Source organism: Lissotriton vulgaris, chromosome 7 (assembly GCF_964263255.1).
Source record: "Lissotriton vulgaris chromosome 7, aLisVul1.2, whole genome shotgun sequence".
NCBI classification, from domain to species: Eukaryota; Metazoa; Chordata; class Amphibia; order Caudata; family Salamandridae; genus Lissotriton; species Lissotriton vulgaris.
Window position 1 is genome coordinate 467,491,557 of NC_141695.1, and position 15,758 is coordinate 467,507,314.

General features: G+C 48.4%; 1 protein-coding gene across 3 annotated transcripts in view; it reads left to right on the forward strand.

The window, feature by feature from the left end:
* Positions 1–12,692, forward strand: part of LOC147701882 (sulfotransferase 2B1-like) — a 365,039-nt gene extending 352,347 nt beyond the window's left edge. For all 3 annotated transcript variants that reach the window (XM_086930512.1, XM_086930514.1, XM_086930513.1), the window contains one exon: positions 12,106–12,692. In XM_086930512.1, coding sequence (XP_086786638.1) covers positions 12,106–12,215 — 110 coding nt within the window. In that variant the 3' untranslated portion in view covers positions 12,216–12,692. The remainder of the gene's footprint in view (positions 1–12,105) is intronic.
* Positions 12,693–15,758: the final 3,066 nt, after the last annotated feature.

Genomic DNA, 15,758 nt, shown 5'->3' on the forward strand with positions numbered 1-15,758 from the left:
GTTCTCTTAAGTGGCCCATGCATAGTTCTTTCAACTGTTTCTTTGAAATATCTTCTATTGAAGGTGGTTCAAGAAAATATTGCTCACGATCTAGATCTTGAAGGAATTTGTGGATGTAGTTGAGCCATGGTATTTTTCTCCAGTGTGCTAGACCAAGGCATTCGGAAATGAGGGAACGAGTTATGTGGCTTTCGGGGTTACACCATATACGGTGCCAGAGTATAAGGGGCTGGCATCGTATGGTGTCTGTCACATATTCCATGCCCAGCTCCCGATGTGAGGCTAAAATCGGGGAGCTTTGAGGTAGAGCTAGGATATATTTAATGAAGGCGTTCTCTGTAACCTGGAGTTGATCAATGCATCCGTGGCCCCAAATGCCTGCTCCATACGTGGCCACACTGTGGCATTTAGCATAATATATCGTTAGGAGTTCCGCTGGGGCTGGTTTACTAAGTTTCCTGGAGAAGGCACTTAGTGCTGATACTGCTCGGCGAAAGTTGAGGTTTCTGGCTTCAATTGCCTTATGCCAGGTCATTGTGTCTTCCACTAGTATACCCAGGTAGGGGTATACCGATGTTTTTTCCAGTCTATCATTATTAATGAATATGGATTTTGAGACTCCCCGTTTTGGTCCGATGGTCATTGTAAAAGTTTTTTTGATGTTTACTTTTAGACCTAGGGAGTCCATGAATGACATGTATTTATTCAACTGTCGCTGGAGTTGGTTGGGTGTCCGGGCCAGGATGACCGAGTCGTCGGCGTACAGGAGGATGGGTATCGGGCGGCGTGCTATCTGTGGAAGGTCCTGGCTCCCTTCCAGCATAGCCTGTTCAATCCCGTTGGTGTATAGATTGAACAGGAAGGGAGCCAGTACGCACCATTGCCTTACTCCTCGTGATATTTTGAAGGGGCGTGATAGTTCGCCACCGATGCCATAGCGGACTCGGCCTTCCGCGTTAGTATACAGTTCCCTAAGGAAGGCTAGTATGGGTGGATCCACTCCGAGGTTTATCATGGTCTGCCACAGCTTTGCATGCTGAACGCAGTCGAATGCTGCGCTCAGGTCTACATAGACCAAGTAGATGTTGCCTCCTTTCGCGCGCGCATATTTTCCGGCCAGGAGGATCAGGTTTAGAGCCTGTTCCACCGTCCCGAGCCCCTTCTGGAATCCATATTGCAGGTCTGTGATGGTGTTATTTTCCTGGGCCCAAGATTGTAATCGGTCCAGGAGTAGTCGACCTGCAATCTTGCCCATGGAGTCCAGAAGGGAGATCGGTCGGTAGCACGCGGGGTCATTACGGTCCCCTTTCTTAAATATTGGCAGAAGGGTAGATGTTGACCATGATGGAAGGAGTCCGACTTCAGTGACTGCAGTCATTACCCGGGTGATTATTAGTGACCAATAATCACTGTTGTGTAAAAACAAGTCCATAGGTACCCCGTCTGGGCCGGGAGCCTTGCCGGTTTTTGAGGCTTTAATGGCCTTTCTAACCTCATTAACGGTAAAACGTAGGTTAATGGGGTGAAAGTTATTCTTTGCTTGTTCCTGGTCTTTTGTTTGGGGAAGGTCCGTTGGTAAGCCAAAGATCTTTGTAAAATGGTGAACCCAGTCATTCTCGGTTATTGCCACGTCTAGGTGGTGTGGGTCAGTGATATTATCCAGAAAGGGTGATCTTATGGTCTGCCAGAATGCAGTGCTGTCTTTTTTTAGTGCACTCTCATGCAGTTGACGCCATAGGTCTTGCTTTATCTGTCGCCTGCGGTTTTTCCGGGCGTTGTTGTACTTTTTCCTCCGGTATGAAATTTTTTGGGCATCTCTTGGTTTCTGTCGGAGGGCTTCTTTGAGAGACGTGAGGGCCTTTCGACAGTCAGAGTCGAACCATCTCGTCGCGGGAAGTTTTGGTTTATTTGCTGTGTTTTTGAATAGCTCTTCCCTTATTGCTCCTTGGATGTTGTTAAAGGAGATGATGATTGATTCTGGGGATGCCTCAGCGGACAGACAGTCCGTTAACCATGGGTGCGTTTTTGCGAGTATCCTTTGTGTTGTCTCTTCAGGGTCGATCTTTGACCATTTAATGGCGTAGCCATTTTTCTTCTTTAAGGCCAGCGATTGTTGGTCGAGGGAGCTGGCTTTTATTGAAGATGAACCCGCTTTTCCCATAAGGAGTTCCACGCTCAGGGGGTAGTGGTCGCTAATTGGGCTGGTCCCTACTTTGTAGTTTTTTAGTAATCCTTTACAGGTGTTTGAGGCTAGGATATAGTCAATGGTTGTCATGCAGCCTCACCCATGGAAAGTGGGTAAAAATTCCTGCACCGGGTTAACTAGTTCGTTAACGAAGTCTAAGTCCAAGGTGAAGAGGATTTCGTTGAGCTTATTTCCACCCGGGGTATGTGCAAAATGAGGGATGGAGTTTCCAGATTCATTCTGTAATCCGCAGGTCCCGTTTTTATAATTTGGACATAGTGTTTGATTAAAGTCACCTCCCCATAGATAGTTGAGTGTCGTATTGAGGTTTGCGTTTTGTAATGAGAATATATATGCCACCATTTCATCCAGGTGTGAGCAGCATTCCAGGGTGCCTGTGTTGTTATAATAGTTTATGAGTATAGATAGATTATTAGTTGGTGCCGTCTGGTGAGTAATTTGAATGATTTGAAAGATAGATGTTTCTTTTAGTAATTTCACTGTGAGTGGAACGGTGTTAGAGAAATAGATCATGAGTCCACCTTTTGGCCTTCCCATTGTGCTAGGCGTTGCTTTGGTAAAGAATGTCTTATATCCCACTAGATGGAGAGGGGTTGTACGCCAGGTCTCTTGTAGGCACAGGATTTGTTGGCTCCTTGCTATGTTCAGCCATAAAGGGCATGTTATTTTTGCGGTTAGGCCTGCGACATTCCAATAGGCTATACCTATGCTCATGGCCTCTTTTTCTTTCGTGTTAGCAGATATTGTCAAGTTGGTAATGTTGGCTTCATTAGCTGTATCTAGCTCGGTGCTTAATCTTTGGCTGGTATCTGCTTCTGCTGAGGGAGTGCTAATCAGGGGATTGTCACAGAGTGTGATATGGTGTCAGCTTTGTAGTAGCTAGATTTATCCAGGAATGGTCAGTCGACCATTTCGAGGCAATCGAAACGGTTTTGGGTTGGGAAGCCCTGCCATCCTTCATATGCTTGGTAGGGTCTGTCTTGCCAGTAAGGTGTTTGACGTTCTATGTACCTTTCTCTTGGACCTCCCCTGACTCTGTAATCATGTGGGTATTCCATCTGATTCCATGGTACTTGGTGCCATGGATCCTGGTTTCGTGGATCTTTGGGATGATGGTGCCATACCCAAGGTGGAGGGTTGCGATGTTGATTCGCTGGGGGGTAGAAGAAGGAAAGGTGACAGGCGTCTATTCCCCCTTTTTTTTCGAGTTGAGGCCAAGCACAGATGTGGTCTACAGTTGCGGGATCTCTACATGTTACGATGATACAGTCACCGCGTATTGTTTTTTTCGTTTTGCCTATCCAGGCTACCCTTCGGGCTGCGGTGATCCCTCCCGAGAGATGAGATTCGAGGGGTCTGTTGATACTAAGCCACTGCATGGCCTTGTTTTTGAGTGACCATGCAGTATCTGGTGTATCATCTGTTAACTCGGGTACTCCTGTTAGAACTATTGTATAGGGAGTAGCTTCCGGGGGCATGTGGGCAGGGCGTCTAACTGTAGGAGGTTTTTTTGGGGTGTTATTAAATGTATTTTTTGGTGTTTTTTGAGGGGGCAAAGGTTTCGATGAATGTAGTTCGGACTTATTTTCTGGACAGATTCTGCTGGAATCTATATTTGCTACTGAACATGGGATGCCTACCGTAACTTTATCTGTGGTTACTGTTTGCTGTGCTATTTTAGGAGGTGGCTTCTCCTTCTGGGGAAGAGGCGTGTTTGCAGTAGGTTTGGGTATTGTAGTCGTTAGTTTTAGATTCTTCTGTGCTAAAGATGTTGAGTTTGAGTGATTGACTATTTTCTGCATGTGTGATTGGTTTTGCTTTTTGGATGGGTGCGAGATGTTACGCTGCCCCTTTATGTCTATCCGGGTATTTGAGTCTAGAAGGGTGGCCGAGATTATCGTTAATTGGGCTTCAAGGTTTCTGATACTTAGCTGAATAGGCTTTAAATATTGATATAGTAAGTCTTTGGTTGTGGTAAGGACTTGTGATGTGATTCTACAGGTCTTACATTGGTTAGAGGTATTATCGTTAGAGATTGCCTTGTGTGGAAGGGTTGATTCGGAGATATGTAGTATGCTATTAGACGTTGAGGAATTTAAGTGAGTTGTTGTGTGATCCTGACACGGTGCACTGTGTGTTTCTTCGCTGTTTATTAGTCGAGTTTTCGGTATTGCTCCTTCTCTCTCATCTTGCTGGGGCAAACTTTCGATGGACTGGATGTCTCCCTGAGTTTGGCAGCCAGCTAGGTCGGGAGATGCTTCCAGGTCGTCCGATGTTATAGAGAGATCCGACTCAGAATGCGTGACCGACAGGTCAACTACCGATGGAACAGTGTTTGAGTCTGGAACCGATAGAGTCACAGGGAGAGAGCTGTTTTGGGTGTTAAGGTTGATTGGAGAAGCTGCATTTGCTATAGCGCCTAATGATGAGCGCTTCGCGTTTGCACTCATGAGATCTAATGATACTCTCTTCTCCATTAGAGCTATGCTTTGGTTTATCGTCTCATTGACCCGTGATATAAATAGGTCGATAGGGCCTGTTACTTGTGCTACCTCCTGCGCGTGTTTGGATTTGGGTTTGGAGGCACTTCTTGTTTTGGGTGGCATATTTGTTTGTTGCTGGAACGTTATTGAAAGAGGAATGGCCCGGTCCGGTCTCTATCGGGCACTAACGGGCAACAACGGGCCCGCCCTTGGCCCGGGCTTCGCCCCGGGCTGCGTCCCGCGCAGCGGGTGCCGCGAGAAGTTGTAGCGCTTCGCTGGGGGCGGGGCACTGGAAGGGGGCGCGGCTCTCACAGGAAGAGGACCAGCTGAAGGTGGTGAATGCTGGTCCTCGCAGTCCTGGGGCCGACGCCTCGTCCTCCTCTGCGGCCTCACACTCCCGGTCGCTCAGCGGGGCTTTGGCTGGAAAGCTGTGCTACTCCTGTAGCAGGGATCAGCAGCAGGAACAGAGAGAGTCTTTAGGCGGTGAGTCTTTCTCCACGAGTGGCACCCGCGCAGCGGGTGCCGCGAGAAGTTGTAGCGCTTCGCTGGGGGCGGGGCACTGGAAGGGGGCGCGGCTCTCACAGGAAGAGTACCAGCTGAAGGTGGTGAATGCTGGTCCTCGCAGTCCTGGGGCCGACGCCTCGTCCTCCTCTGCGGCCTCACACTCCCGGTCGCTCAGCGGGGCTTTGGCTGGAAAGCTGTGCTACTCCTGTAGCAGGGATCAGCAGCAGGAACAGAGAGAGTCTTTAGGCGGTGAGTCTTTCTCCACGAGTGGCACCCGCGCAGCGGGTGCCGCGAGAAGTTGTAGCGCTTCGCTGGGGGCGGGGCACTGGAAGGGGGCGCGGCTCTCACAGGAAGAGGACCAGCTGAAGGTGGTGAATGCTGGTCCTCGCAGTCCTGGGGCCGACGCCTCGTCCTCCTCTGCGGCCTCACACTCCCGGTCGCTCAGCGGGGCTTTGGCTGGAAAGCTGTGCTACTCCTGTAGCAGGGATCAGCAGCAGGAACAGAGAGAGTCTTTAGGCGGTGAGTCTTTCTCCACGAGTGGCACCCGCGCAGCGGGTGCCGCGAGAAGTTGTAGCGCTTCGCTGGGGGCGGGGCACTGGAAGGGGGCGCGGCTCTCACAGGAAGAGGACCAGCTGAAGGTGGTGAATGCTGGTCCTCGCAGTCCTGGGGCCGACGCCTCGTCCTCCTCTGCGGCCTCACACTCCCGGTCGCTCAGCGGGGCTTTGGCTGGAAAGCTGTGCTACTCCTGTAGCAGGGATCAGCAGCAGGAACAGAGAGAGTCTTTAGGCGGTGAGTCTTTCTCCACAACTTTGTTGTGTGCCAACTCTTCCCCCCACAGCGATAGTGCCACCAGTAATGGGAAAAGCTCAAGGAAAGTTATGCTCCTCCCACCATCCTTCCACTGCTGTGGCCACTGCTCAACACACCACCTGCCCTGCCAATAATGGCAAAATCCATTGCTGCCTGCTGCATCAAATAAGATCGTCCTCCTCCCTGGCCAATGGCACTTCATTAAAAGATTGTAGAAAAACTGACCACATGCGCAAATCCTCCTGCACCCCTGCTGATAAGCGAACATGCTGGTGAGGTAAATGATCTCCCGCCAGTGCCCGCCCCAACTGCCTACAAAAGGATGTACATTGTTACAATGCATGCTTTCACCACGCATGCCTTTACAACGCAGGTTTTTCAACGCAAATCGTTACAACGACTTGCGTTGGGGGGTGCTGGATAGTGAATAGTTTAATTTACTATTCCAACTTCAGTCCTCGTGGATAGTAGGGAAGGTGTTGGATAGTAAATTAAACTATTACCTATCCTAGAGCGCCCCCCAGCGCAAGTCGTTGTAATGACTTGCGTTGAAAGACCTGCATTGTAAAGGTACTGCGTGGTAAAAGTTGCATCGCGAAAGATGTTTCCCCTACAAAATGTCCTCCCTGCCCTGACCACCCTGCACGCAAAGGTAAGATGACCGAGGAGCACCTGTATGTCTTTTACTGTCACTTTCTGCTTGGACAGCATTACATCCAACAGTTCCAACATTTTAACTTTTTTGTCGGCTGGCAAACAAGCCCTCATTGCCACATAATCAATTTCAGTTCCTAAGAAAGATAGAGCCGTACAGGGACCCATTGTCTTCTCCAGTGCCAATGGCGCCCCAGGTCATCCACAAGCTCATGGAAAGTCCCCGGAGCTGTCTGGCACTCTGTGGAGCCTGGTGAACCAACAAAAAATAAGTCGTCCAAGTAGTGTGTCACCAATGTGTGACCTGTGTGCTGAGTAAAGTACCACTGCAAGAAGGTGCTAAAACATTCAAATAAAGCACACGACATAGAGAAACCCATCAGTAAAGCTTTGTCCACGTACCATTTACCTCCGAAATGGATACCCAGAAGATCCCAATCATCTGGATACACTGGAAGCAACCGAAATGCCTATTTGATGTCACATTTAGCCATCGCTGCAGTTGCGCCTGCAGTCACTACTAGTGACATGGCCACGTCAAATGAGTAATATGAAACTGAGGCCGCCTCCTCATCAATAAAATCATTAATGGAAAACACCTCTGGCTGTGAAAGATGCTGAATTAGTCTGTATTGATCCTCCTCTTTTTTGGGCACCACTTTGATTGGTGAAATAATCAAATTCTCAGTTGGCCAATCATCAAAGGGGCCTGCCATTCTCCCTTCACACACCTCTTTGTTCAGTTTGCCTTGCACCACATGTCTGTGTTCTGAAACCGATTTTAGGTTATCCACCCACCGCCTCTGACGTGGCCCTTGGTAACCTAAATGAAACCCCTCTGTGAACCCCTCTAGCAGCACCTGATTTGCCCTCAGATCCCCGTACCCCCGCAGGCCCTCCTCCAGCTTCACTAACCTGATGCGTAGGAGACTTTGGGCCGCACACTTTCCCCCCCTATTATTCTGGTATTGCTGAGCTTGTCCTAATGTGCCTGCGCCTGGCTGCTGTCATTGCTGGCCTCCTTGGGCCTTGCTGCCCCAACTTTTAACCAGGGGATGGCGCCCGCTACACTTTGAGCACTCATGCTTAAACCTACAGTACTCTTAACATGCACAGGCCCATATTAAAGTCACAGCTTGCCCATCCTGCCCCAGATTGTGTTGTGGCTGCACCTCCCACCCCTCCCCGGGTGGGCCTTCCCTGAAAGGGCCAGTAAACCAAAGCCAAACCGCTAGCCGTAAGGAAGGTGTTACCACCAGTCGCAGACCCCATCGTGTGCTGCCACAGATCTGTGTCCAGATCCCCCCACTTCGCTTCTGGGTCCCAAGCCATACGGGCCCGAAACTCCTCAGCATATTTAGCCCAAGTTTAGCCACCCCCCTTGATCTGTGCCTTTTGAATTACGTCCATGTACTTATAAATGGTTATGCAGCGCTCAGGAAACTTTTCGCAGTAAGCACTGGCGTAAATTAAAAACGCTGCCGTCCAATTCTCTATGGTCAACAGCCCCTTAGATCTCTTGGCTTACTCATATTCTTCCTCCTTAGAGCCCTCCTTAGACCTTACTTCCCTGTGTAGAAGCTTCAGCATTTCCATGTATTTACCTTTCCAAATACGTTACTTAGTTGCCACTATTAAGTGAGCCCCCAAAGGCTTTGTCACTCCCATATATGGTAGTTTCTTAATTTTCATCTCTTTACTCTCCAAAGACTCGTTACCCCCACTGCTGCCTCTGTATTTGTCCCGCTCTCTACCTTGGTGCTCTGCTCTACTTCCCCGTCCCCTGTTTCTACCCCCGTATCCTTAACATATTTACCTCTGCGTAATCTCCCTTCAATCTTTCCCCCACCCCCACCTCCCCCGTCCCCACAGACACTATTTTAGGTTTGGCCTGTATCCTAATAGTCTCATCTGGCTCTAAGGAGAATGCCCCACAGACACCAACTGTCTTGTCACTGGCTCTGTGTGATCTACTGTCCAAGGAGCCCTCACCAAGGGGCTGTACTCTCTCCTAAATCCTGACGCCGATGCCCTTCTGTGTGGTGCCACCGCCAATGCCTGCAAAACACTAGAAGACACATGAGAGAGCCCCCCTCCTCATTATCCAAGAATTCCCCTTCGGGGCTATCCTCATCATAATCCAACACAATAGGCTCCTCCACCTGGAGCTCATCATTAGCAAAATCCACACCACGGGCCCTCCCGGACCCAGCATGCCCTACACTGCCCTACCGGACTCAGCATGCACTCCTTGCGGGGGAGACGACTGTACACACCGATACTCCCCCATGCGTTGACCTCTCTCAAATTCCGTCTTCGCTGGCATAGCAGACCACCTTGACCTGCTTGCTGTTAAGGCCAGTGAGGTCATACTGGACCTTTGTGTGCTGGCCGCAACGGGATACCCCGCTGGTACAGGGTTGCAATGTGCGAGGCTCCACCTTCCCTTCACCTCGGTGTAATTGGGCTGCTCCCCGCCCTACCGAGAAAATGTTTGGACTGATGTGCTGGGTCCCTCGCTTCTAAATGCTCTGCCTCTGCACCCTGCTAGCCCGGGTTTAATGCCCCGGCCTACCGCCCCTTATCTGGACCTGTCTGCTCTGACATTCCAACCCATACCAAGGGGGGATCCCCCCTTTGTACTTCCCGCTCCACTCCAACATGGCTTCGACCACAGCAGAAGCAGGCCCCAACCTCTGCCACCTCCCCCCTTTCTTCTTTGCTTCCTAGCCCCACCCGGGGACCTCCCCGGTCACCATCCCTCGTCTGTGACCCTGCCGTCCTGCTGACCTCCCTCACCCTCCCACAGGCCCCTGAAGTCCTGACTGCTCCCCGCAGGCGTGACCTCTCACCCCTTCCGACTAAGAAGGAAAGATGTCCAGGCCCTCCCAAGCCGGGCCTCCCACTGCTGGATCCAGCTCGCCCACCACCTCAGAATCTGATTCCAGAAAACTGCCCCCAGCCCCATCCCACCAAGCCAGGTCCCATGGCCCCAAGGTGGAGGCTCCAGACTCACTTTGACTATATGGGGGGCCTGCCCAGTTGGCCACTGCTCCCTGACGGAAAGACACCCAATGGTGCCCCACTCACCTGGGCCAATTCCCCCTCCCCCCTGGAACTTCCCCACTGAACACGTCCCCTCCTTCACCGAGCCTGGAAGCAAAAAAAGGAGAGGGCTACCCAAATTCCCCTCGAAGGCGGCCTCCAAATCCACCACAGAGAAAGGCTCTCTCTCCTTGCCCGGTTCATAAGACTGGGAATCTCCCGTCTCTCCCATGCCAGAGATAGACACGCAGGATCTGGGGCTGCCCAAAACCCCCATCCATCGGCCCTGCTCCTCGGCGCGCCCGCTGGGGTATCCCTCAGCTTCCTGTCCACCTCCCAGCTGCTTCACCCCTTCCTTGCAACTGAACGGGCCGCGCACAGTCCCAGCGGCAGGCCACGGTCTCCCCCCTCAGGTGAACCACGCATAGCCGACAACAAGGCTGCACGCCTCTCGCCGCCCCGCCTCCCACCCTGTTTCCCAAGTGCAGCGTAAGCGGAGCCAGCCCTTTCCACGGGCCATGAGGCCTGCAAAACTCCTCTGGATCCTTCGCTGGATCTGCTCGTTTCGCCTGAGATTCCCCGTCCCCCATTACTATACCACCCGCCGGCCCAGTGCCCTCCCTGCCCCGATCCGCCCAGCATACGCCGGGGCTGCCTTCTTACCACGTGGGCGGCCCCTTTCACTCACCAGGGAGATGCGCCAACGTTTAGGCGAGGTGCAGGAGGCCACCGTGGCTGCAATGCCTGCTGGAGCCTGCCGCGCAGGGCTTGCCGGCCCTGTGCGAAAGACCAAATGCGCTGTTTCAAAGAAGAAGGCGCAATAGACAGGAAGAGCTGTCCCCGTTATAAGGTAAGTGTTTTAAGTCTTATTTCAGCTTTAATCTTTTTAATATTGCAGGCGGGAGCCGGGCGGTGGGCGGACATTTCCGTTCCCCCCCCCAAGTGTGCGGAAATTTGCCCCATTTTTCCGCCTTCTTTACGGAAGGCGGAAGGGGCACATTTCCGCACATTCTGTGGGCGGAACGGAAATGTCCGCCCACCCCTACTTGTAAGAAGGCCGTGCGCATTTCTTTTTTCTGCATTACACCTCAAAACTGAAGGTGTGTCCCCATCACTGCTGTGAATCCCCCTGCAGGTGGGGCACATCAGAGCAGGCTTCCTAAAATGGCTTCCATTGCTGCCAGACTTTTAATTTTGTACAATGGTTTTCCACCTACACTACAGTAATTACTTTCTGGAACTCTACAATCTTACTCCAGTCTCCCATTAGGAAGCTACATGGTGATGACCCAATCACGGCAGATAGGGTTAAACACTGATGTGTAGCATCGCTCAGTAACACCCCACAAAATCTTGGGGTGTTCCCTGTATGGTATTTGTTGCAATGCCATTGTGAAATAGACAGCGTCATCTACCTGTGCACAGCACTTATCAAAGTGCACAGAATGCAATGCTCAGATGTGCGACATGCTCATAATGTTTCCAACGCTCCACAAAAAAACACTTTTATGGGTAGGTGTAATGTTGCATGTTATTGTGTGCAGTCTGGAGGTCTCGGTTTTTGAAATGTTAAATTTGTTACCATTTATTTTAGATAGCGTGCTGCATTATTTGCAGTGTTTTGTAACAGCAAGCATGTGGGTGTACTTGTAACAAGGAACTCTATTGGTTTGATATAATGTATTATAGTTATAGGTCTTGCATTTTAGAAACTTTGACCTATTGGTATTGTAAATAGCATTGCCTTTTATTATTTGGTTTAAAACACAAAATAAAAGGCAGTGCCATTTACAATGCCAATAGCTCAAAATCTGACAATTGCAAGACCTATTGAATTGCAAATGCTTGTCTTTTTTCCTGTCCGTCACCGCAAGGGGTTTCCTGTCAGCGGCTTGCGGTCCACAAAAAAAACAAATCAGGCCATATATAGGGAGGCTAGTCTGTTGTCCTTACTTCGACTGGCCCAGCTCCGTCTGCCCATCAGAGTAAACTTTCTGGCCGTGTAACCAATGAGCCATTGCTATAATAAAGATCATGATCCGCTCTCACTATAAGTAGAGCCAGCAAACCGAAGATTTGGCTGTCGGAGTACTCTGCTGTGTTTGCGGCAGAATACCCCATCCGACAAACTTTGAACCTGGCCCTTAGTTATCAGACACTCATTCAATAATATTGTCTTTTATACGCATTTGATGTAATTGTAACCTTGCTTTTCTTTGACTGTAGTATAGAATGTTTAGAGAGTTTAGAAGAATGTTTAATAAAACTTCTATGAATATTAAATCCTCGTATAGCACCAATTTGTTTCAACCAATCCCATGCTTGAATTTCCTCATGGAGCCACTTCGTGAATTTTTATAGGCTTTGTCATATTACTTGATCCGCTCTGTCTGTGTCTTGCAGGGATCACTGGCGACTGGAAGAACCACTTCACAGTTGCCCGAAGTGAGAACTTCGACCTCGTTTATCAGGAGAAGATGAAAGACCTGGCAGCTATATTTCCCTGGGAATAAAACGCACGAGTACAGAGTGCCTTGAAAACATACTAGGGAATAATCTGCACCAGGCGAGCCTCTTCCCACATCTGACAAAATCAAGGGTGCTCAAAGTTGAACGAAGAGAAGAAGGTTTATGCAGACCTTCAGAATAACCACAGACTGCAAAAATGATGCCCTTTTAGATTGAATGCATGTACATTTATTTTCTGATAATATTTAAAAACTCAGTATCGATCCAGCAAGTTTGAACAACTCTGCGTTTACGAATTTTTTACTTTTTGCATGTGTTCTGGAAGATGCAAACACGGAATCATGAAACTGACTCCATTAAGTAGCATAATTCACTCCCAAAGGATCGTTAATACCATAAACATATATGACTTCAGAAAAATGACATAGAATGTGTGTTCATGTAAAGGAGAACATTGAGAATCTTCACGGTTTGCTGATCCACGAAGTATCATTTTAATAAATCAAACAACATTTAAGAAATCAATGTAGCTGTACAGTAATTGATTCAAAAAGGCACCTGTTTTGAAATGCTAATTAACTGTAAACAAATTGCAGAAGCAGGATGGAAAAAATAGGAAGTCCCCCTAACAAGAAAGAGAGGAGAAAGTATTCGGAACCATATTTTTAAAGCATGGCTCTCTGTCCGAACTATCTACAAATCATCACTGAGAAGTATTAAACGCTGGTGGTGCCCCGGCGACAATCGTTTTTGGCATACCTCTCCCACCAATGACCACCTCCATGGATTCTCACTATCACCGTCCAACAGTGCCACTCATCTTATCATGGCCCATAGCCCATCTTTCACGTACATTTAATTTTTAAAGTGTTGGTTGGTGTTGGCTTTACAATTGAATCCTTTTTAGCAACTTTAGAAATAGATAATGAAAGACAGAGAAACAAAACATAACGTTCTAACCTACATTATGCAGCTTGAATGTAGTTCTTTGATGCCAGTTCATGAGTAACTTCAACATGAATGAAAAATATATCTAAGGTTTATTATTAACTTAGATGTACATTCAAGATGGATTTTGGGGGCACATGCATCAAGCATTTTTGTCCTTGCAAACAGGTAGATTCGCAGAATTCTCCTGCTTGCAAACGCAACAAAAAATGCTTTTCAGAGTCAACAAACCCTATTTTATGATTGGGTAGCCTGTTACCAAATCACAAAATAGGGTTAGAATTCGCAATAAGGATGGGGCGTGTTTCGAGCGTACCTTCCTAATACCAAATCGGTATGTAGGAATGCTTTGTGACCAAAATACAGTTGCAAAACATTTGCATTTTACCACCTACTTTAAGTAGATGGTAACTCATCTACGAATAGGAATGGGTCCCATTGGGACCCCTTTCCCTTCGTGAATTATGTTACAGCCTTTTTTAAGAGCAGGCAGTGATCCCACAGACCACTGCCTACTTTTAAAAAACAAGCATTTGCAATGCATCGGTCTTGCCTTTGGGACCTTGTAAGTGTTTAGTATTCCTTTTATTAGAAGGGCCCTGGCTCCAAGGAACTGCAGATACTCTAAAATAGTCTGTTTTGTTTCCTTGTGTCCACTAGGCAGTAAAATAACTCTGCGTCGAAAACTAAGCAAACTTATTACTTAAAGAATGTAATCACAGGACACTTGGCCAAAGTGGGCATAGGTGCCGTGCCATAATTATGTTACACAGTGCTGATCATGCCAACAAACACGTTTAAAGATGCTGAGGGCGCATTGCCATTTAAATAAATCATAATCTGGATGAGAAGGAAGTTTGGGAGCTACAATATAGCAAAGTATTCATTTTATACCAACAAAGCTTGTTTTTCACATCTGTAACTTTAGTGATAAAGGGACAGATTCATCAAACCAAAATCCTCTCGCAAAGGGGCAGATTCTCAGAATCTGCCCCTTTGCGACCGGTATTTTTGCATTTGGGATGCATCATCCCACATGCAAAAATCGCAAATAGAGAATTCGCTAAATTGCGATTGATTGCATTTAAGGAATCTCAAATTGAAATTCCTTAAATGCAATGCATGAAAGTTTAAAAAATAGCGAATTCGCTAATAGGGCACGCAAATTACCATGAAGTAAAACTTCATGGTAATTTGCAATAACTTAGAAAAATGCACTAAAGTGCATTTTTCAAAGTTTCATGTTGCGCACACACATGCCCTAAGTGCATGTGTGTGCGTAACATATGTGCACAAATCAATTTCAGGGGTGCAACAAGGTGTCCTTTGAACACCCCTGCACCCTTGAAATCTCAATCTCAATTTGCGAATCGCTAATTGCGATTCGCAAATTGAGATTGTCTTCCCAATCATTCCTATGGGCGTTTAGGCCCATAGGAATGAATGGGGAGGTAATCCTTAATTGCGACTTGCAATTTGCGAGTCGCAATTAAGGAATATTAAGAAATCGCTATTTTTTTAGTGATTTCTTGATGCATTCCATTTTGCAATTCCTTAAAAGCGAATCAGTATTTTTCGCTATTTAAGAATCGCAAAATGTGTTCTTGATGAATCTGGGGGAAAGAGTATTGCTGTTTCAGCTACACCACACAGGCCTGGATAACTTTGAATTAAGAAAACCAAAACATCAAATATCCCTCATATGATGGTTGCACAGGAGCGGCACACAGAAGTAAATACCAGCGCGTCACAAAAACGAATGCCTTGTAAGCATACTATAGAGAGGTGAGCAGTGCCCCTCATATTGAAGCATCTCAAATGAGTGGAGCAAAACCTGCCTTTTTCATCAAAGCAGAGCAGCATGGCTGGAAAAAAACACAGTGCACTGGGGGCAGCTACAAAAATCTAAACAACTATCTTCCCGCTTTCATCTCCTCACTCGAGAACTAACATTTATGTTCCGCTCGAGCCATTTCAGCGCACAGACAATAATACAACCGGTAAGAGGGGAGTCATACTTACAGCCCTGCTGCTGTCCGAACGTGGCGCTCTGCACTGAGGAGACGCGTTAGAAAAAGGAAGGAACTTCCTTCCAAGTCAGGGGAGACCAGAAGGAATATCGCGAGAGAGGCGAGAACATTGCAAATCTAGCTTGGTGAGCTCTTTTTTTCTCTGGCCGGTGTGCGGGGCTCTCCGTGGTGCACGGGAGACCGCCCACACGAGAGGTGCCTGACTACCGGTCTTTGCGCTTCCTTTTTGGGGCCTGCCTACAACCAGGCAAGGGCGCCTGATTTCCGGGTCGCGCTGCTTTCTCTAGCGAAGTGCGGGGTTGGCTCCCGCTTTTAACTGAGCACAACTGCAGGGTGGGCTCCCGCCTCAAGGAACACAGAATGCGGGGTTGGCTACCACTCAACCACAAAGCGGGGGACTCCCGCTCACAGAGTGCCGTGCTTGTGACTGTGCACTACTTTAAAACAAGCATTAGCAATGCAATACCACTAACATTTACGCAAGACGTATTGCATTACAAATGGGAATGCAGGCATTTAAGAAGGTACGAATGGGAGAGGAGGGGCGATGGGGGCGAGAAGTGACGTACTGCAGGAGGGGGAGGGAGGGGGACACAGTACATAAAATAG